The sequence below is a fragment of the Podarcis filfolensis genome, assembly GCF_964270895.1.
Source record: "Podarcis filfolensis genome assembly, chromosome: 7".
In the NCBI taxonomy this organism is placed as follows: domain Eukaryota; kingdom Metazoa; phylum Chordata; class Lepidosauria; order Squamata; family Lacertidae; genus Podarcis; species Podarcis filfolensis.
Window position 1 is genome coordinate 7,013,829 of NC_139603.1, and position 21,909 is coordinate 7,035,737.

The 21,909-nt window shown below is 43.1% G+C and overlaps 2 protein-coding genes across 8 annotated transcripts in view; one reads left to right on the forward strand and one right to left on the reverse strand.

Annotated features, from left to right (window-relative positions):
- DGKH (diacylglycerol kinase eta) overlaps positions 1-21,909 on the reverse strand; it is a 764,231-nt gene that overhangs the window by 407,754 nt on the left and 334,568 nt on the right. The window lies entirely within an intron of this gene.
- The window catches only part of EPSTI1 (epithelial stromal interaction 1), a 37,295-nt gene that overhangs the window by 13,305 nt on the left and 2,081 nt on the right, over positions 1-21,909 (forward strand). For 3 of the 5 annotated variants that reach the window (XM_083624772.1, XM_083624775.1, XM_083624774.1), the window contains 10 exons: positions 3,000-3,058; positions 4,343-4,426; positions 6,682-6,755; positions 7,256-7,339; positions 8,936-9,009; positions 15,591-15,684; positions 15,846-15,929; positions 17,191-17,264; positions 17,983-18,085; positions 21,033-21,081. In XM_083624772.1, coding sequence (XP_083480898.1) covers positions 3,000-3,058; positions 4,343-4,426; positions 6,682-6,755; positions 7,256-7,339; positions 8,936-9,009; positions 15,591-15,684; positions 15,846-15,929; positions 17,191-17,264; positions 17,983-18,085; positions 21,033-21,050 — 748 coding nt within the window. In that variant the 3' untranslated portion in view covers positions 21,051-21,081. The remainder of the gene's footprint in view (positions 1-2,999; positions 3,059-4,342; positions 4,427-6,681; positions 6,756-7,255; positions 7,340-8,935; positions 9,010-15,590; positions 15,685-15,845; positions 15,930-17,190; positions 17,265-17,982; positions 18,086-21,032; positions 21,082-21,909) is intronic. The other 2 variants (XM_083624773.1, XM_083624776.1) reach the window with 1 other exon arrangement.

A 21,909-nucleotide genomic window follows, 5' to 3' on the forward strand; every position in this document is an offset into this window, starting at 1 on the left:
AAATTCTCCCATATATACAGAACTCCCTGTGCACCTTCCTGGGAGGTTTTTAAGCAGAGGCTGGATGGCCTTCTGTCATGGATGCTTTAGCTGAGTTTCCTACATTGCAGGGGGCTGCACTAGAAAGATTACCTTTGGGGTCCCTTCCAGTTCCATGATTCTGTTTTTCTGCTTCAACATTATTTCATTATGTTCCTATCATTTTATGTAATTGTATTTTGTGTAAATTATAAAAGTATAAATAAAACATCTCCTATTTACAAGCAAAGCATTTAAATAGCTACCTTTCTACCTTTCTACAGGATTTTTCTTGGGGGGAAGGCAGAACCTCAGATTTGTATTGACTTTTTTCTTATTGGGGGGCAGCTGCCCCCCTGCCTCCCCTTGACTACGTCCATGGGTGCCACAGGAAGGAAACAAGGTCAGAAGGGGGCCACATTCATATGTGGGTGAACATATCAGCCGACACAGCGATTCTTCAAACAGCTCTTGTTTATTCACAGGCCAGAACAGAACTGAACGGAAGGGTTCAGCCAGCCTGCTTATATAGAGCTCCACTACAACGCAACTGTAACAACTTTCTGTAACTATCCAATCACTGAACATCACTTTCAATCCCTTATTTGCATATGTGGACCTGAGTGAAAACTATACAGTATCCCCCTGCTGGCCCAGGGTGAGAACTTCAGTACATAACAGAAACACTGATGTACACAGATCAGATGCAAGCTGATATTGATAGTTTCTTACAGCAACTCTCTAATGAAAGCTTTAAGAGCAGTCAGCCTGAGAAGCGACCGCTTGCATTTCTGCAGGGCGCAGAAATTACATAATTAGGTTGTACAGATGTTAAAATCCATTTGCTACACGTTCGTGTGCCTAATTAACTGAAAACATGTCATATAGAAAAGGGTCAGCAAGAGACGTATTGTGCGAAAATGCAGCAGTTTTGCAACAAAGGTAAATTAGGTCAAACTGCCACATTGCATTTTTAATCCCCCCCACCGAACTCAGAATATTGCTGAGTTTAGATGCACCATATGTTATCATCACTCTCTAATGATGTACAATAAACAGGGATATCATACTAAAAAAGGAAATTAGGGTGTGTGCAGTCTAGTCTTTGGGTATCTCTTTAATTCTCTGCTAGTGTTTGGCAACCCTTTCCTCCTGTGCTCCAACTTATAAATCACTTTGGCTTCTCCTTTCCTTACAGGTGTCATTGCTATTCTTGCTGACTTGCAGAGCTGTCATACAAAGTGTTAAATGTATTTGGATCTTGCCTTGACAGATTGTATAGAAGGGCTCTTGTTCCCAGGCAGTGTTCTGTAAGCGTCTCACAGAACTGAGCGAAGGCCTCTGTCTGCATAATAAAATAAGATTTGTTGCCTTTTCCCCATGTGCTGACGTTTCCTGTGTATGCCACAACTTTCTCATATCTAAAAAAAAAATGGTAGAATCTATCTTTTGCTATTACCAAAAGCTACACAAGCCTTTAACTTTGATGCCAAGGAAATGAAATGAGAATCTGGCCGGGCTGTGACAGAGTTCTGCTACTGCGCTTGGCAGCAGACATTACGATTATGATCTAGGAAGTTTTGTCCTGGGAAATAAAAATACATCCTTCCAACTTCAGAAGCGTCTGTAAGGACACATTCACCACTCGTCTTCCTCTGTAGCAGGGAGAAGGCAGCATAACTTCAGGTAGGGTGGTGGCAGCGGTGAAGGAAAAATTTTGTTTTCTGTGCAAAGTACCAGAGAGGTTAGAATAGGTAAAGAAGCAAATAGAAGCACTAGGGCAGCCATTCTGAAAATGCTTAAGTTCATATTTCTTCTGATAAATACTAATTAAAAGAAATACGAACGAACTATTTATATATTACTTACTATAATTATTTATGGCCTGTGTTTCAGGATAATTCTTCCAAGGCAATATACAATTAAATTGATCCCAAGTGAGTCTTTTTTCTTTTCTTTAGGGCTTCTCTTTCTGGAGTTTTCTTTCAGATTTATTTAGCTTCATACATTTCGGGAGAGAAGCAGCTGTGTCTTTTCATAGCTGGCAAAATGAAACTATGGATGGTATTGAGCTGTGGCTGTGTACACATTAATGGCTTAAATGTTGAAGTAATTTACCTTCTCCCTCTGAATTTCAATTCACATTTGCCCTTTGCTGTACACACCAGAGAGGGGCCGGGGATGTCTTCACCCAACAAACGTTACCTGCTTGGTTTTCCTGCCCCTGCAATGCGCGCACACACAGAACCCCTGTTTGTGAAGGTGTCACCTGTGAATGCTCATTCATCTGAACATGCACAATGATTCTCTCAAATGCACACACCAGATTCAACATGAGAATGTGGCCCAACTTTTCTAGTTGCATTGAAGCAGATTTGAAGAAGAACACAGCAAATACCAGTGGTTATCTAGAACTTCGCCCCTCCAGATGTTTTGAGACTACAATTCCCATCATCTCTGAACACTGGTCCTGTTAGCTAGGGATGGTGGGAATTGTAGTTCCAAAACATGTGGAGGGCTGGAGTTTGCCTTTGCCTGATCTAGAAACTACAAAATTGATATGGATTGTAGGTAACGTGTAAATATGGCTTCAAAAATAGTGGGAGTGCATTGGATAGCAATGTGTACTCTATGTGTACCCGTGTTTTTACTCAGAGGAGACCCATTGAAATTAATGAGCATGACTAAGTTATGCCCATTAATTTCAGTAATTCTACTATAAAACATTGGTTTTTTACTTTTATGAAATATGGTTGCCATATTTCATAGCAACCATCACCATCATTTTCCATTGAGAGGAAAGACTGGATCTGTGCAAGAAATAGTTTTGGAGGGTGGCATATGAATGTCCTTGTCTCAAATGAAATAAATACAACTAAAAATCTACAGCAATCTAAAGACACATCTAGTGAAGGCTAGATAGTAATGTATTTTCTCTCTCTCCCTCCCGTGTCTCTTCTTCCAACCTGCAACCTCTCTAGTCTGGGTGCCTTTGCTGTGATTCCTCCAAATCCAGTAAGGAGGAATCAGTTACAGAAAAGTAAGTACGTGATCCTGTTGACGAACCTCTTCATAGCGTATCAGTTCCTGGGTTGTATGTTGCCTTTGTGGGCAGGAATAGACACTTGCTCACAAGTCTTCCTTCTTGCTGACAAGTCCTGAGAAGAGGATGGGTGTCACTAATCTAGAAAGTTGCAGATGATGTATGAAAGTGCCTCAAACCATCTGGGCTAGATTAGTAAATGGTAACAGGCAGCTCCTTATGCTTCAGTTTTAACAAAGTGCACCTGCTAATTGGTGTGCTCAATAGCTTTTATCGGGATGCGGATGGCGCTGTGGTCTAAACCACTGAGCCTCTTGGGCTTGCCAATCAGAAGGTCGCAGTTTGAATCCTGCTGACGGGGTGAGCTCCCGTTGCTCGGTCCCAACTCCTGTCAACATAGCAGTTTAAAAGCACGTTAAAGTGCAAGTAGATAAATAGGTACCGCTACGGTGGGAAGGTAAATGGTGTTTCCATGCACTGCTCTGGTTTCGGTGTTCCGTTGTGCCAGAAGCAGCTTAGTCATGCTGGCCACATGACCCGGAAAAACTGTCTGCGGACAAACGCCGGCTCCCTTGGCCTGTAAAGCAAGATGAGCTCCGCAACCCCAGGGTCGTCTGCGACTGGACTTAACTGTTAGGGGTCCTTTACCTTTACTTTTTTATAGCTTTTTTCAGCTTGAAATTATTTTTATTGGGCAACTCATATGTTATTAAAGTATAAACAAACATACGGCCATTGCAATTCAATTGCACGTGGGTGGATCTGATGAGATCTTTCCGTTCTGTCTTGAAAGTATGATGAGGACTACAACCTCACTTCTGCATTTTGTATATCCACTGAAATATCGACTGAATTGGATCTCACTCCTTTCACTTCTGCAAAACCTCTGCCCCTGTGGTCAGGGTATCATGGCGGACTTCAGCTATTACAGTGTAATCCTACAAATGTGTCGTTGGAAGCAAGCCTACACCTTGCAAGTGGCCTAAAGTTCACTTTTGCAAATTATAGTGCCCTGTAGAAGTCATGGGCGTCGATGGGTTGCAGAGCCTTGCTCTCCAGGGCCGGCCCACCCACAAGGCAAGTTGGGGTGACTGCCTCAAGCAGCAGAAGCCCCTGTGGGCACCTTGCCACCAATGCAGTGACACATTCCCATTTTGCCTCAAGCAGCACTTGAGTCCACCATTAACCATGTGAGACATGTGAGGGCCATTTATTTTCTGCCTGGCCTGATACCTTTTCCTTGCAGTATTTTGACTCTTTGCTTCACTTACCATATTTCAGTTGCTACCAAAGAGTTGGAAGACCTGGAGAAATGGAAGGAACGGCACAGGCCGGGGCTAATTACCTTGACACCCCAGAAACTGGGTAAGCGAACAAGTGGGGGAAAGGGAAATACATTTGAGATGCTGTGTTTTTCTGGGCTTATTTTGAAGAATTCCGATTGTTTCCCACTGTTCAATTGTTGTGAGAATTAAAACTTCCTCTCTTTGGGGAAATGGAAGCTTCAGTGGCCAGATCATCAGGCTTCTATAACTTTGAAGCTTTATATCACACACTTGGTAACCTTGAACAAATAGTGTAGGAATTCCCATAATTATTGAAATATTCCACTTCCACAGCTGACACCCAGGCAGGCAGCTCCAGTGTCTAGCTGATCTACAAAGCCAGGGATAAAAGCAAATTAGATGACAGAACTCATTGTCTCTTCCGTAATGGAGTCCCAAGCAATAACTAGCATGGGTTTATAAATAGTTTGTGCCTGAAAAACATGATTGGAACTGTTTATCACTTTGCGTTAAGTGATTGTGGCCATGTTAGCATTTTGCCCTGAGTCAACCATGTAATGTACTTCATAAACTTACCTGGAATATCAAAATTTCACTATTGAATAGCTTGAATAAACTGACGGAAGTGATGGAAAATAGCAATGATGTGTTGAGTAGAGGCAGAAGCCCAGAATATCTGCTCCAAACATTGACTAAGCAATAGTCGGGTTGCTTCCACACGAGAGCTCTTCAGTGCTGCAGAGGCATTCTGCTGGAAGCAGAATTTAATACTGTATAGTGCTACATTATGCCTCCTGGAACCTTCATTTCCATTAGCAGTATCCTTTCTCATGTCTACAGACGCGGGTGGCGCTGTGGGTTAAACCACAGAGCCTAGGACTTGCTGATCAGAAGGTTGGCGGTTCAAATCCCCATGACAGGGTGAGCTCCCGTTGCTCGGTCCCTGCTCCTGCCAACCTAGCAGTTTGAAAGCATGTCAAAGTGCAAGATGATAAATAGGTACCGCTCTAGCGGGAAGTTAAAGGGCGTTTCCGTGCGCTGCTCTGGTTCGCCAGAAGTGGCTTAGTCATGCTGGCCACATGACCCAGAAGCTGAACGCCGGTTCCCTCGGCCAATAAAGCGAGATGAGTGCCACAACCCCAGAGTCGGTCCCTCTGTACACCGGCTCCCTTGGCCAATAAAGCGAGATGAGCGCCGCAACCCCAGAGTTGGTCACGACTGGACATAATGGTCAGGGGTCCCTTTACCTTTACTTCTCATGCGTAAGATCTACGCCGGGGTGGCCTGAAGTGATGGACATGAGGCAGGAGTTGATAATGCAGGTGAGCTGTGCACAGGTGAGCTGCAAGCAAGCTGCCGGCCAGCTCTGTGGAGGCTCCTTTTATTGACACAATATGCCAACCCAGGCAGATACATTTTGGGCTGTGACCTTTACACATCTTCCAGTCCCAGGATCGTGGGGGTGGTACAAAGTTATTTTGGCACCTGTTTCCACCGCGTCATTTCCCCCTTGCACAATGTATGACTAAAGAGACAAAGGTTACAGAAAGGACACCGTAGACTACTGAGACCGCAAAAGGTTAGACAGAAGGCATGATGTTCAGACAGCTGTGGCTTTATCTGTGAAGGGGAGTGTGCTCTGCACCCCAAGGTCACACATGCATCCGTACAGCAGCCAGCTCTCAAGAGACTGCGTTCTACTCACAGAGTTAAAAACTGGCAGTGATCAACCCCATTTTAAGGGGATAACCCCATTTTAAGGGGAGCCAAAGTTTCTGAGCTTCTTTGGGGTGTGATTGATCTGATTGATCTACCTGTTGGACGTGCCTGATCTACGCCATTCAACAAAGGTCTCTTCCAGCATTAAGGAATAGTTTCCTGTCTTTAATGTTTACTTGTTTTACTGGGGGTGGGGGGTAGTGGTGAATAGCCTCTGCCATGAGCAGCCTTCAAAACTTCCCCAGTGTCTGTCCTGGGGTGGGGCTTGCAAAAACTGGGGAAGAAAAAAGGGCAAGAAACTCAGAAATTAAAAGTAATCGTCTTGCAGAACAATACAGGGTTAAACATCATCTCCCTCTCCCAAACTAACGGATAGTGCTATGTAGAGAATTAAATATATTGTCCTAGGTGGGGTTTTGTCTCCCTGTTGACATTCACTGGGGATGTCCTGGATACGTCCCTGCATCTGCAAGTTGTTGTTTTTTTTGTAGCCATAACCATTGTGTCAGCAATGAATCCCTCAGCTAGCATACAATGTAGTTTAATGCTGCCTCTGATAATGCCATTTTGTTGAGAGTGAACTTCAGAACAGATGATGCATTTTTGTATTTATAGGTGGAAGAATATCGGAGGCCGAAGTGAGGCAGAAACAGCAACTTGAGCACATCCAATCTAAATACCAGCAAAAGGTCAGGCAGGATGCGACTGTCAGTTCCTTGGTCACAGCATGGAACCAGTAGATGAATTTGTTGCTTTACCTTAACTTTTTTTTTTGTAAAGGAAACAAGTGCATGGAAACACTGGTCACAAGAGGATAAAATTCTGAAGCAGAAATTTCTGAACTCAATAATTATCCTTTATTTTTTTATTTTACAAGATTCCTTAACTGCTGTTTACCACAAGGTCCCAGGGTGTGTCTGTGTCTGTTAAAAAACAAATAAAGTTGTTACAGCCATAAAATACTCTATTTACTCAAATCTAGTGCTCACCATTTTTTGGCCAAATTACGTTGCGAAAATTAAGGTGCACATTGAATTCGATAGCACGTTTACATTTGCCAGCAAATACTTTTTTTGGTTTCGAGGTTCTGTTTGTCAGTTTCCTCCCTGAAATGTGAGAAGGGTAAAAGTTAGCTTGCAGGTGTCTGGTCTGTAAAGTGACAGAACTTTCTCTCTCTCTCTCCTTGTAGCTGAAGAAAGAAGAATATGAAAGACGCAAAAGAGAAGCTGAAGAAGCTGACATTTTAAAAATGAAAATGATCCAGAGAGAGAAAGTAAGAAGACCCACTCAGGCCATTTTAACATTTTCCCCCCTCATGTACCCCTTGCAAATGGGCGTGTGGATGTGCCCTTCAAGCAAACTGATGCTACTTGATGGAAATATAGTTATAATTACTTGCCAGGACGCGGGTGGCGCTGTGGTCTAAACCACAGAGCCTAGGGCTTGCCGATCAGAAGGTTGGCGGTTCAAATCCCCGCAATGGGTTGAGCTCCTGTTGCTTGGTCCCTGCTCCTGCCAACCTAGCAGTTCAAAAGCACATCAAAGTTCAAGTAAATAAATAGGTACCACTCCGGCGGGAAGGTAAACGGCGTTTTTGTGTGCTGCTCTGGTTTGCCAGAAGCGGCTTGGTCATGCTGGCCACATGACCTGGAAGCTGTGTGCAGACAAACGCCGGCTCCCTCGGCCAGTAAAGCGAGATGAGCACCGCAATCACAGAGTCATCCGCGACTGGACCTAACAGTCAAGTAATTTTTGATATAACTGTAAAAACTACTCTGAAAATTTATTATTCCAAAAATGAAACCTTCCTCTGGTTGTAAATATTAAGATTATACCAGCAAGAATGAGTCTTTCTGGAAAAAAGAAAAGAAAAAAGATTTAAATCAAGTCTTTACTGACTAGTGATTTAAATCGTGATTTAAATCAAACCCACCCTGGGAGAAAGTCAACTTTAAGCCATGGTTTATGACCCGGGGAAGATCCCTAAAGTAACCATAGTTAAGATTAACCATGGTTTTGCATTTGACCAGAATATCAAACCATTATTAATTGAAAAGATAAGCCAAAGCTTCCAATATCCTCAGCAGCCGGAGGGAAGGGAGGATCGATACTAAAGCATCAGCGCAAGTCCAAAGCTGACCAGCATCACACAAACTGCTAGTAATGAAACCCTGGTACCCTTTAATGAGGTTGGCCCTTGTGAATTGTGTCAGGGGGTGGGGGAATAAGTCACTGTTACACTTGTACATTTTTTTCATTGTCCTGTGTGTCTGGTTTTAAACAGGCCCTCAAATGAGAGCAGGTGTAATAGTTAGCATCTGCCCAGATCCCTACTTGGCTATGGGGCCTGCTAGGCTACTCATAAGTTTGAGATTTAAGAATAAAACAGAGAAGAAGCCATGTATGGCACCCCGAGCCCATTGGGGAAAGGGCAGGATAAAAATGCATGAAATAAATAAAATATATTAACTAGTACAGTGGTACCTCGGATTACATACGCTTCAGGTTACACACTCTGCTAACCCAGATATAGTGCTTCAGGTTAAGAACTTTGCTTCAGGATAAGAACAGAAATTGGGCTCCGGCGGCGCGGCGGCAGCAGGAGGCCCCATTAGCTAAAGTGGTGCTTCAGGTTAAGAACAGTTTCAGGTTAAGAACGGACCTCCAGAATGAATTAAGTACTTAACCCGAGGTACCACTGTAATAAGGAACAAGAAGATTGCAGAAAAATACAGCTGCAGAGAATCAAGATTAACTTTATATATTTGGACCTTCTCTCGGCATGTGTGTGTTTAGCTTCTGGCTGACCTCTGCTAATTATTTTTTACCTGCTGAGATGACACCTTGTTTTGATGCCTTCCTATTATAGGCCAACAAGCTTGAAGAAAAACAAAGGCAACAAGAATGGCAAAGACATTGGATGTTTGCTGAAGACCACTGCTTGTAAGTTGAGCTTTGCCTTCAGTCTGAAAGGTGATGCTTTTTGCTTCCTGTGCCCAGACAACTTGCCACCAATTCCTGATAACAAGCAAACAATATCCTTCAGTTCTTTTTCTTTTTTAAAAGAATATATTTTTTATTATTTTTTACATATCAGTTATCATTCATACAACAGAACTTCGCATCTTATACAATCTTTTTGGACTTCCATCAGCCCCTCTGATGGTCTTCCGTTCTTATAACTTATTCTGCATTTCTTAAGTTCCTATTGCCTTTAATTATCTTAACTAACAGTCCCCCTCGTTACCTCCCCCCCCGCAATATTTCAAATAATCCACCTTACAAAACTTCTTGCAAACCTACAAGCGTAATATGATCATCACAATTACTCTCCAAATAGTCCGTAAATTTATGCCAGTCTTCTGTGAATCTCTGGTCCCGGAGATTTCGAATTCTTCCTGTTAATTTATCTAATTATGCATTCTTCTTTTGTCGGTAATTCTTCTTGTTTCCAATTTTGTGCCAATAATATTCTTGCTGCCGTCATTGCATATAGAAATAATTTACAGCCCTTTCTTTTTATATAATCTCCTACAATGCCAAGTAAAAATGCTTCTGGTTTCTTAATAAAAATATCCTTCAGTTCTGGCAGTGTCCTTTTGGATTCAGGCTCCTATGCTATAGTTGAACAGTCCCTTCCCCTTTTCCTTGTTGCATGACATTTCACTTGGCGCAGTGAGATGTGTGACCTACTGTTCTCCTTCAGGGTAGGCTAGCTTCTACAAAGCATGGATCACCATATGGTTCCTGTCGACACAATGGCACCTGAGGTCTTGCCCAGTTCCTATGAAGGCTCTGACCCCCACATCTGTTCCCTGGTCCCTTGATGATGAGGTGGGGAAGACGGTTAGCTTTTTAATCGAGCGGAAGGGGGAAGTTGGGAGAGCGACATTCTTTCCCGCTTCCTCTTTCAGTTCTATGTGCTTTTCAAGGCTTAGATTAATTTTACAGGATCTGATTCTCAGCATCCCCTCCTATAAATTAATAGTTACAAACTAACACAAGGCATCGGAAAGGTAGCTATGTCCTCTTGCAGAATCTTGGAAGTGGATAAAAGGGTCCTTGAAGTTTATGATGGACAGAGTGCAGTACTGCATTTTTCTAGTAAGATAAGAAAGATAAGGTCATTGACAGATCCTTGGGGTGGTTCATCTACAGTCCCTGAGAGGTCGGAATAATTTTTAGCTTATTATTTTCAAGGTTATTTCTTCTGACACTAAAACAGGTTCTGAATTTTCGAACTGTATACAGCTTATGGAATAAATTACACATTTTAAAAATTACTCCACTACCGAAACATTTTTTAAAAAAATATTGGGAAATATTCAGAAGAGAAGAGTTATAGAATGTGAATATATAATCAGAGACTGCTACAACAGAATAACCATCCAGGACCTGTCTCTGAATATAAAATGCCATTCATTACTCAGAATTATCAAACCTATTACCAGCAAATAAAAGCTGATGATTGAAGAGCATTCTTTGTTAAGAACTCCATAAACAAAAATAAAAATCTGTCTAATTATAAACATCAAACTTAATTTTAATAATATGACTGTCCCATTAGGGTAATAAAGTCAAAGGGAACGTTTGAGAATTGTTCTAATATTAAAACAGATTCTCATCCCATTAGATGGAGCAGTTTTCTCATGCGCTGTAAATTTCTATTTTAGCTACAGCAAATAAACAGTTCTCCATATTTGTAGGAATCAGACTAAGAACCAAGGGCAGATGATTTTCATGTCTGCTGGAGTTATTGAAAGTTCTGTCTTTTTGCAAAGAGGTTTTGATGATTAAGCGATACAAGCCTGATAGATTCACAGGTGACCTCTTTTGAATATTCCAATGGGCTCCCAAAGGGTGTTGGCAGCAAATTGCATCTTTAATTATGAAACCATGTTGCCAAAGGACTTGAATTTTTCAGTAACTCCGCTGTCCACAAAAATCATTTGCCTCCGGTGCTTGGCAATATCACAATAAATCTGGAAATGTTGGGGGTTGCATTTGTGTAATTTGAATAGGTGTAAAGTGTCCTCTATAGGTAAAGGTAAAGGGACCCCTGACCATTAGGTCCAGTCGTGACCGACTCTGGGGTTGCGGCGCTCATCTCGCTTCATTGGCCGAGGGAGCTGGCGTACAGCTTCCGGGTCATGTGGCCAGCAGGACTAAGCCGCTTCTGGCAAACCAGAGCAGCACACGGAAACGCCATTTACCTTCCCACCGGAGCGGTACCTCTTTATCTACTTGCACTTTGACGTGCTTTCGAACTGCTAGGTTGGCAGGAGCAGGGACCAAGCAACGGGAGCTCACCCCGTCATGGGGATTCGAACCGCCAACCTTCTGATCGGCAAGTCCTAGGCTCTGTGGTTTAACCCACAGTGCCACCCATGTCCTCTATAGAACACCTTAAAATCTTGTTCCCTAAGAGCAGTGACTATACACAGAGTGCTTAACTTCCTCATTGGAAACAAGTTTCTGCATTTGTTAAAGTTAGTCCTTTCTCAGTCATTTTCCAATAGAAAAATTCAGGGGCATGTGTGGAGAGGAGAATGCAGGCCAGTTCCACTGCACCGCTCAAACGCCTTGCACTAGGGGAAGTGTCTTGTTGGATAGCAACTGAGGCTTAACCCTGTTCCACTCTCGGCAGTGCAACCTACAGCTGTGCAGAGCCTCTTTGATTGCTCAGCGTAGATCTTGAACTCCAAACTTTTCAGCTACCGTATTTTTCGCTCTATAAGACGCACTCCCCCCTCCTAAAAAGTAAGGGGAACTCTGTGTCCGTCTTATGGAGAAATGCAGGCTTCATGCGGCTATCCCAGAAGCCAGAACAGCAAGAGGGATCGCCGCGCAAAACTTCTTCCTCCCGCTACCCTGAAGAGGCTTCGCGTTGCTTTCGCTGAAGCTAGAACAGCAAGAGGGATCGCTGTGCAACGATCCCTCTTGCTGTTCTGGCTTCTGGGATTCAGAATATTTTTTTTCTTGTTTTCCTCCTCCAAAAACTAGGTGCGTCTTATGGTCTGGTGCATCTTATAGAGCGAAAAATACGGTACTTTGTCTGACCATTTATTGTCATTATTTAAAGCCTCCCCACTACAGTCAGTAGTGTGAATCCACCACAGCTTGTTTCCCCTGTATGGCAGAGGTCCTTTCCAGAAGTACTAGATGTGGTGGTCAAGCTACCTCTTGCATTATGGCAGGAGGCAGAGGGTCCCTATAACTCCCCATCTGCTGTGTATGTTTAATATTCTGCTGACCATCTGGTTTTAGTAGAGCTTTGCCAAAATGTCGCAAGGGTCTGGTGTCTTCAAATGTAGGATATGAACCTTGCCAATGGAGATCTTCTAAAACTGTCTATCCACGTAACTATTCCATGCTGTAGAATTGATTACTTACAATTCAAAATAGGAATGCCTTAGGAGCAGGGCTTTTTTTCAGCCGGAGTTCGCAGGAGCTCAGCAGCTCCTGCACCTCTCAGGTGGGTGCCATTGCCATTCTAAGGGAATGAGGGAGGAGTTCATAGTGAGCTCCGGCACCTCTTTTTCTGTAAAAATGGCACTGCTGAGGAGGAATGGAGCCATTGCCGATCTCGCTGCTTTGTGGCTGTTGCTAAACGGCTGAAAACCCATTTCCTCCCCTGAAGCCCTCTCATTGTGTCAGCACTTTAAAGCTTTCTAAGTAGGTCTGCTTGCTGCTATGCCCAATTTTGTTTTTGCCACGATTATTTGGGCATGGTCAAGTATTGATGGCTAACCAGCAGAAAACTAGGCTTCTGTAGGCAACCTCTAGAGCATCATAATGAAGGCAGTTTGAATGCCTGTGAGGGCGCTTTCTAATTGTACCCATTAATCTGCCCATTCAAGCTGGCTGAAAATGTAGGAGCAGATTGCCCACACAGATGGGGAACCCAGGATGGCTTGCATGAGTCAAAACCCCTGCAATATACACTTCATGGCTGTAATTTCCTATGCGCTATGGGATTTATGTCAACTGTTTCAAAATAATAAATGAAATCTTGATGCCTGAAATTGCCTCCAGCAACACACTAATAGGTTGGTGTAAAAAGAAGGTAGGCAAGCAGAGAAGCCAAGTCTGCTAGCCAAGAAAGAGACATGAAATAACATTAAGGTATTGGCAATAAAAAAAAGCTGATTGGAAAAGTTAATGAGAACTGAAATAAGATGATGCCGTGAAATTTTCTATTGATCTTTTTCTGCCTACTTGCTATCAAGGAAAATAAGGTTAGATTACCAGATACTTGCACCGTTTATCAAAATTCTATCTCTCTGTGTATTCATTCCACTCTTGAGGGGAGAGAGAAATGAGTGTTGGGCACTGGGGGCCTCTGTTTAGTGACTTGATCTCCATCTTCAGGTTCTGTGAAGGGCCAGATGAATTATTTTGGGGGTTTAGAGAAAATCAAAATAATAAGGTTTTTTTTAAAAAAGCGTCCTGTTATGTACTGAAGTTCTCACCCTGGGCCAGCAGGGGGATACTGTAGATAGTTCAGGTATGCAAATAAGGGATTGAAAGTGATGTTCAGTGATTGGCTAGTTACAGAAAATGGTTACTGTTGCGTTCTAGTGGAGCTCTATATAAGCAGGCTGGCTGAACCCTTCCGTTCAGTTCTGTTCTGGCCTGTGAATAAACAAGAGCTGTTTGAAGAATCGCTGTGTCGTCTGATATGTTCACCCACAACTTAACACATCCCTTATAAGAAATGAAAGCAGGACATTGTTCTGACAGTGATTCAACAATTCTATCATCTCCCTAGGACATGATGAAAATGAGAGAGCAGAATCTCATTGGTAAACTGGAGACATCTCAGCCTAGATCTCTAAATGACTTCACTCAGCTGTTTCATGTAGATGTTCTTGCTGAGATTTGTTCTCCCCCCAAACTGGAGCTACCTGAGCATGGTCACAAAAAGAAGCCCTCTGTGTTGCATTGCTTCCCAATTCATTTTCAGGAACTTGATAGCTAACAAGCAAAAGTCACATGAGGCTACATTTTAATATTTTAATGTTCTATTTTAATTTTGTTTTTAAGTTGTAATCATTCAACTTGTTTTTATTATTGCTTGTAAGCCGCTCTGAGCCCGGCCTTGGCTGGGGAGGGCGGGGTATAAATAAAAAATTACTATTATTATTATTATTATTATTATTATTATTAAGTTGTCTTGTAACCATTGCACGCCTTTAAGCCTTTGTGGGCAATGTTTTATGCATAGTCCCCCAGAATCTGTCTTCCAAATGCTGCAGGAGTTTTCATTGCACCTCTTTTGCAGCATTTAGTTAATTTTGGGTGGTATTCAACTCAGTTATGTCTATAAATTTGAATCGGTTGACTAAATTGAATACCACCCCATATTTTTGTATTCATTTTAGTTATGGCCATCTTTCTGAAAATTGCCCTTGGAATATAATTCAAGGATGATATAAAAATTCATTTTTTATTTCTCTTGTGACTGAGCAACAGGGAAGCCATCCAGCTTACTCTGCCACAACTTTAACTAACTTTAGATGAGCAGGTTTGGATGAAACGCAAGACATTTGCAGCTGCACGTCCTATGTTTTCTGTGGTTGAGTGTGAGGAATATAATTCGGCTTCTGCTATATCCAAGATGGAAAAACACCTCGGATACGTGGTTCCACATGTTTTAGTATGGCTAATGATAGCTTGAATTCAAGCTGTCCTTGACCCCTTTTTAGAGGTAACTTAAAATAGAACAGACTGTTTAGATGGATCACAGAAATGGGAAGGTGGGAGAACCTGTGAGAATTTTCAGGCTGTTGGACAAAATGAATGGACTTGTTTGGAGACAAGTGGAAACTACTGCCTGCTGAATGGCAGAGTGGAGAGAATGGAGAACAGGACTTACTCAGTGGCCAATGGGTCCTTCTGATTCAGCATGTAATCCAAATGCAGGTGTGTGGTTGTCTGGCTGTAAACTCGAGAACAAAACATGGTTGCAGCTTATGGTTTGTCTAGAGTGAGACAAACCATGAGGCTGGCTTCAAATGGCACACTAAGCCAAACTATGGTTTAGCTCATAGCTATGCAGCAGCAGCAGGACTGCGGGAAGAGCACAGCTCCGGTGTGGTCATGCTAAACCATGGTTTGGCTTAGTGTTACATGCAGACCAGCTCAGCGTGAGAGAAGTTAGCTGGAGAAGAGAGATTTGGGTTGAGAAATCAGAGTGGCTTCTACATGGCAGGGATAGAAAGAACAAGGAACAGACTATATTGTAATTTTATGTTGTGAACTGCCCTGAGATTGATGGATGATGGGTGATATACAACTTTAATAAATAATAATAAAACACCTTGCTGACAGCTAAGTAAGCAGTTCTCTTTTGTAATCGGCTATTTTCTTTGGCATCTAACTTTCTGGACTCTTTTTGATCTTTAGTTCTGCTTGCTATTTCTTGGTCCTCTTGCAGATCTAGCTACAATCCAGGGTCTGATAAAATGCATAATCCTAACACCCTGAAAGCTCTGACAGCCATATTTGTATCCATCTTACAGAAAAAACACTGAATTGTTGCACAGATTGGATGTAAGCCCATTCAACAGAACACCTTGTCCAGCGAACCACCATAGCCTCCAGCCTACTGCCTGGGTAAATGCTTTGCGTGAATTTCTTTTGTTTAGCAAGTGTGGATTGTCCTTTCTGTTTTGAAAACCATAAGGGCTACAAATTACATAAACATGGTGTCAAGGTCTAAATTCTAGATAGTTATTAATGTATATCTTTTTTGCACATTATTTACTTTGCAACAGACCAGGAGCCAGTCATACAAGAAAATGCAAAGAGAAGAAGAAAACAAGAAACTTCAGCAGATGAAGGAAGAGCAGCGAAGAAAGGTGAAGAACAGCAGCAATCATAGAACAAGCTTTTTCCATAGCTTATTCTACAGCTGTTCCCTTGTTTTGCCTCATGGCTTCTTAAAGACGAACAAATTTATGATGGCATAAGCTTTCGTGGATCTTGTGGAGTCCACTTCATTAAATGCAGGAAATAGTCTCCTGAACTGCAGGTGTAAACCAGGTTGGAGAGGTTTGCAAACAGTGAGGTAACAGGGATAACTTCGAAGGATCCTTGTGCAGCAAGCTTCAAACACTGTACAGTGGCACCTCGGGTTACATACACTTCAGGTTACATACGCTTCAGGTTACAACCTCCACTAACCCAGAAATAGTGCTTCAGGTTAAGAACTTTGCTTCAGGATGAGAACAGAAATCGTGCTCCTGCAGCACGGCGGCAGCGGGCGGCCCCATTAGCTAAAGTAGTGCTTCAGGTTAAGAACAGTTTCAGGTTAAGTATGGACCTCCGGAACGAATTAAGTACTTAACCCGAGGTACCACTGTATAGAGGACATCTTGGGGATCTGTTTTCCAACTATGATGTTTTTAATTTGTTAATTAAATTTGTATACCGCCCATCCTCTGAAGATTGCAGAGTGGTTCACAACATAGAAATACAAAATGAGAACACAGAATACATAACGAAACAAAAACAAGCTAATAGCGGCCGCCTCCCACAAACAAATTTATAAGGCTATAGAATGTTAATTAGCCAAAGGCCTGGTTATAGAGGAATGTTTTCACCCGGCACCTAAAGATATGTAATGAAGGTGCCAGGCAAGTCTACACTTTTAAAGGAATTATCTGCCGAGCTTTTTAAAAAAGAAAAAAGAAATGTGGTTAGTGTTGCACATTTAACCAAGCCATGTAGGTCTAGTTTTGCTTCCGGGAGAAAACATCAACTTGCATACTTTTACCCCATTTTTGAAATCCAGAGGTGATTACTTCTTGTATTGGAGGGCAAGTGCCGAGTTCCGTACCATAGAATTACAACTGTTTCCCCTAAAGTTTTTACTGTGCCTGAAGCATTGGAGAAGCCCTCCTTCCATGGAGACCCTTGCCAGTGCTTCTGTGACGGTTGAGAACACTAATTTGCGTACCAGTGATAACTTAACAATAGTGGAACCGGTTGTGTTGGTGTGGCTTGGCAGGGCCTTTGATAGTGAAGTATAATGCTAGTTTATTATCCCAGGGTAATTGCCTGTTGCGTTCTGCATGACTGTTAAACGTTGACTCACAGGTTTTTGCTTTTTATTGTCAGGCTGAATTGTTGGAGCTTAAGAAAAGGGAAGAGGAGAGAATAAGAATGAAAGCACATCAGAATGAGCAGAGGAGGTAAAATTAGTGGAAGGAAGCCTGTGACTTGCCGTGTGAAACATTTTTTAGGTTTGAATTCAGATGCCAGTTTTTATGTATGCTTCATGTAAAATGACAATTGGTTATAGTTCTGTAGAGCACAGGAGTGCTTTGTGGACCAAACAGCAGGATATAAATGTTGTTGTTTTAAAATCTTCTGAATAAGCTGCATTAATCTTTTTCCCATACCAAAGCTTCCAAGCCTTTTGCTGTGTCTCATGTGAAGTGTGTAGGAAATCTGGTAGAATGCATCGCCCAAAAATGTCCATCACTTTTATTCTAAACAAATATAATTGGTCCCTTCCAGCGATATTTCTTGACTCCGAAGGAGACTTAAGTGTTTAATCTTTTGGTTTTCATTTAAGTTAAGAGAATTCATGCAACTAACTCAAGCAGTGCTTCATATTACAGTGTACCACTGGATTTTTAAAAATCAGGTTCTGCATTGATTTAAAAAAAAGCAAGGTTGGGTAATCAGTGAGTATCAAAAGCCCTGTTGTAAAAAGTTGCCATTCTAGCCTTGGAAAATGAGGAAGCTGGGGTTTTTAATCAAATATAGTCTTCAGGCTCAAAAGTTATCTGCACAATTGGCTGTTGTCATGAAAAGCAAAGCAAATTTCTGTACTGAATTCAATTTCATAATCTCTGCCTTTTGCAAGATTCTGTTAATGTTCATTTCCTCATTTCTATTTCTAAGGGTGAATAATGACTTTCTGGACAGACTACAAAACAATAGTCAGCCAGGTGGCGTGTACCAATCTGGATGTCTTGGGAATATGCCTTTTATTGCTGACAGCTGGGTAAGTAACAAACCTCATATTTCAAAATCCTGAAGAAGAAAAACAGTGAGGTGTTTTTAAAAAGTCACGCTACCTGAATAGCCTGTGTTAGTAATGTTCACTGTCTGGTGTGGGCATGGAGCCAGGCTGATGAATATAAATTCAACAATCGCTTTCGAGGAGAAAGGAATCGGGACTTAAAACAAGCTTATCTAAACACAAAATGACAGCTGCCCACTTCTGCAGAGTTTAGATTGCCTTGAATGTTCTGTTTTATCACTCCTTCTGTATACCACAACAGAAAGGGATCTTGAGAAAATGTGTTTATCTGCGGAGGCAGAAATAATAGCTCATATATAAGCATGGCAAGCAATACAGTCTGTTCAACCTCTAAATATAAAATCTTTAGAAGTTGTTTAAGGGAGGAGCATTTGGTGCTCTACTGTCGTAGCTCCTGCTATTTTCACCTGCTCCGAGTAGTACAGGCTGTTGGGGGGGGGGGCAGAAGAACTAAAATGCAGGTGCCAAATTCTCCTTTGAGGACTGAGAAATAGGGGGAATTTAATAGTTGTGATCTTGATGGCCCCTGTCCGCACCCTGGCATTTGCCTCTGCGTACCTACTGCTGACACCAGGCCTGCACACAGCTCCAAATAAAGTGTTTTGTCTTTACTCCAAACGTGCCGTGCTGCATCCCCATCGATCTTAGAGGTACATTTGCTCAGAAGCATGTCTTTCCACTTCACAGTCTTACCTTTGAGCCACAAAGAAGATTATCTTCATGACTGAAGTGGCTCCTGTTTTTCCTGTAGCATTCTTGAAATGGCTTGTGGAGAAATCGTTCATTTCTGAGGCAATACAGTCATACCTCGGGTTACAGACGCTTCAGCTTGCGTTTTTTCGGGTTACGGACCGCCGAAACCCAGAAGCACTGGAACGGGTTACTTCCGGGTTTCAGCGGTTGCGCACGCGCAGAAGTGCCAAATCGCAACCTGCTCGTGCGCAGACGTGCAGCTGCGGGTTGTGAAAGTGCATCCCGCACGGATCACGTTCGCAACCCGAGCGACCACTGTATTTTGTTTTAAAGGACGGTATAAAGCAGGGGGTCAGCAACCTTTTTCCGCCGTGGGCCGGTCCACCGACCCTCAGACCATGTGGTGGGCCGGACTATTTTTTTTGGGGGGGGGGAATGAACGAATTCCTATGCCCCACAAATAACCCAGAGATGCATTTTAAATAAAAGGACACATTCTACTCATGTAAAAACACACTGATTCCCAGATCGTCTGCGGGCCGGATTGAGAAGGCGATTGGGCCACATCTGGCGCACAAGCCTTAGGTTGCCTACCCCTGGTATAAAGGTATGCACACACTTGAACGCTGAGGGTTAACTGACTGCAAACTTTCTGCTGAGAGATCGGAGGAATCAGCAGGCAGGCTGCAGGTTTAACTGACCTTACAGCATTGTCAGCAATGGGATTGACTTTGCTGTCCTTGTGGATTGAAAGCTGTTGAGTTGTCATTTCAGCATCACCGCTGCAGGAAGGAAAGAACAAGTATAAGCACCAGTTAGATAAAAGGGTTTTTTTGCAGCATATTAGGAGACAATTTAAAAAAACACTCATGGCGTAATAAAATCACAGAGACGAGTGAACACAATCCTAGATGTATATAGTAGTGTTTGGATGGTAAAAATTAGTGTTTGGGGAGATCATCGGACCAGAAAGGCAGCGGAATGTCTGGAGGTTGTCTAAGCAGAACCAGGGTGGGCGAGAAAAGCCACCAAGCAGCAGCAACTTTGTCTGATTTTATTCTTCTTTACAAAGTCTGCTTCGCTGCATCAGCTTGTTCCACTCCCAGTTCTTTCTCCAGCCTCTTCTCCTCTTCTCCTCCAGCTGCGGCAGGACTTACTTTTAGAGGCAGGCACCAAATTGCACAGAGAACTCTTACAAAGTTCTCCTCTGTCCCACAAAGGAACTTAGGGTCTTCAAACAAAAACATCCTGAAGGTCCCAGGCCACAGAGAGAGAGGTTAGGCTGGCCTCAACTAGAGCCAGGGCTTTTTCAGCTGTGGCCCCGATCTGGTGGAACACTCTGTCACAAGAGACTAGGGCCCTGCGGGACCTGATATCTTTCTGCAGGGCCTGCAAGACAGAGCTGTTCCACCAAGCCTTTGGCCAAGGCACAGTCTGACCCCCTCCTTTGGCAATCTTCACAGAACTTTAGCTTAATGGTTGCCATCAATTTGAGTTGAATTAATTTCAATGAAGTCACTGCTCCCACTTGGTTGAACAATATCTTCCATTTCTTGCGAGGTCCTGAGTGCCACTTAATCTTAAATCCAGGGTTTCTGGCTCTCTGCTTGTTTCACGGCCTATTATTCTAGGGCACCTTTATTTAGGATATCTAGAAATTTTGCCTCTTAGTTGTGACTGGAGCATGCGAAGTTAAGTGAAGACACTGCAACACTTCTCCTTTGTGTGACTCCTTCATTTCATCATCCATTTAAAGATCACTCTGGGGATTTTAGTCGAGGGGGATGAGGGTACAGCCACTGTACTGAATTACTCTTGGATCTCAGTATTGCCACCCAGAGTAATTCTGTGGCAGTGTTTGCCCCTTCTGGGATTTCTAACTTGTTAGACTCCATATCCTCTTTGTTGCACACCCTTCCCTGGCTCGCCTGTGCAGTTTGCATCCAGAGATAACCGTGATCCATTGGTTCTGCCCATTCCACCAGGTTTCGGTCACGCCTTCCAGATCTCTGCACTCCTTTAAAACCATACACCCCAATTCACCTGTGCTGGTTCAGGGGCATCCAGTATTAGCGCACATGCATTTTACTCTGTAGCACTTTGACCTCTTCCGTATTGTTTCCTTGCAACTTTGATCCCCCTAGCCCCCCCTTTGTAACTAGTTGTTGTGCCACAGCATAAGAATGTACTAATATATCATGATTTTTTATAACAGCCTGAACATTTCCAGTAAAAATTGATCTACAGAACCCAAACTACAGAGGGTAAGTGGGGGGGGGGGGGTTTCCTCCTCTCAAAATGGAACTAGATTTGTATTAAAACATTACGTTGGCTGCCTGAATTTCTCATATATATATGTGTGTGTGTGTGTGTTGACGCGGGTGGCACTGTGGGTTAAACCACAGAGCCTAGGACTTGCCGATCAGAAGGTCGGCGGTTCAAATCCCCGCAATGGGGTGAGCTCCCGTTGTTCGGTCCCTGCTCCTGCCAACCTAGCAGTTCGAAAGCACCTCAAAGTGCAAGTAGATAAATAGGTACCACTCCGGTGGGAAGGTAAACGGCGTTTCCATGTGCTGCTCTGGTTCTCCAGAAGCAGCTTAATCATGCTGGCCACATGACCCGGAAGCTGTACGCTGGCTCCCTCGGCCAATAAAGGGAGATGAGCGCTGCAACCCCAGAGTCGGCCACGACTGGACCTAATGGTTAGGGGTCCCTTATATAAAAGTTAAGCAGCTTGCCTCCAGGTATGTGAATGAGAGGTGTTCTTTACAGGTATATGGCTTCGCTGTATGGGCTTGCAGGCCTACACTTGTTGCCAACAATACTGCCCTGTATGCAGGGACTCATACAGCTTACCCACACTTATGGTTGTTCCGTGACTTCTTCTATTTGTCCCGTAAACTCAGTGTTTGCTGCTGAATTGGAAAAGGCCTCAATCCGCAGAAAACCCATGTCGGAGAGGCCGTGGCGCTGCCTCTCTCTGATGCTGCGGTCCTCGCCCAGTAGCCAAATACAGGCTCCAGTGGGTGAATGTCCCGTCTATCTCCCGGGCAGCAACCGGGGAACCTGGATCAAGGGGAATAATAGTCCTG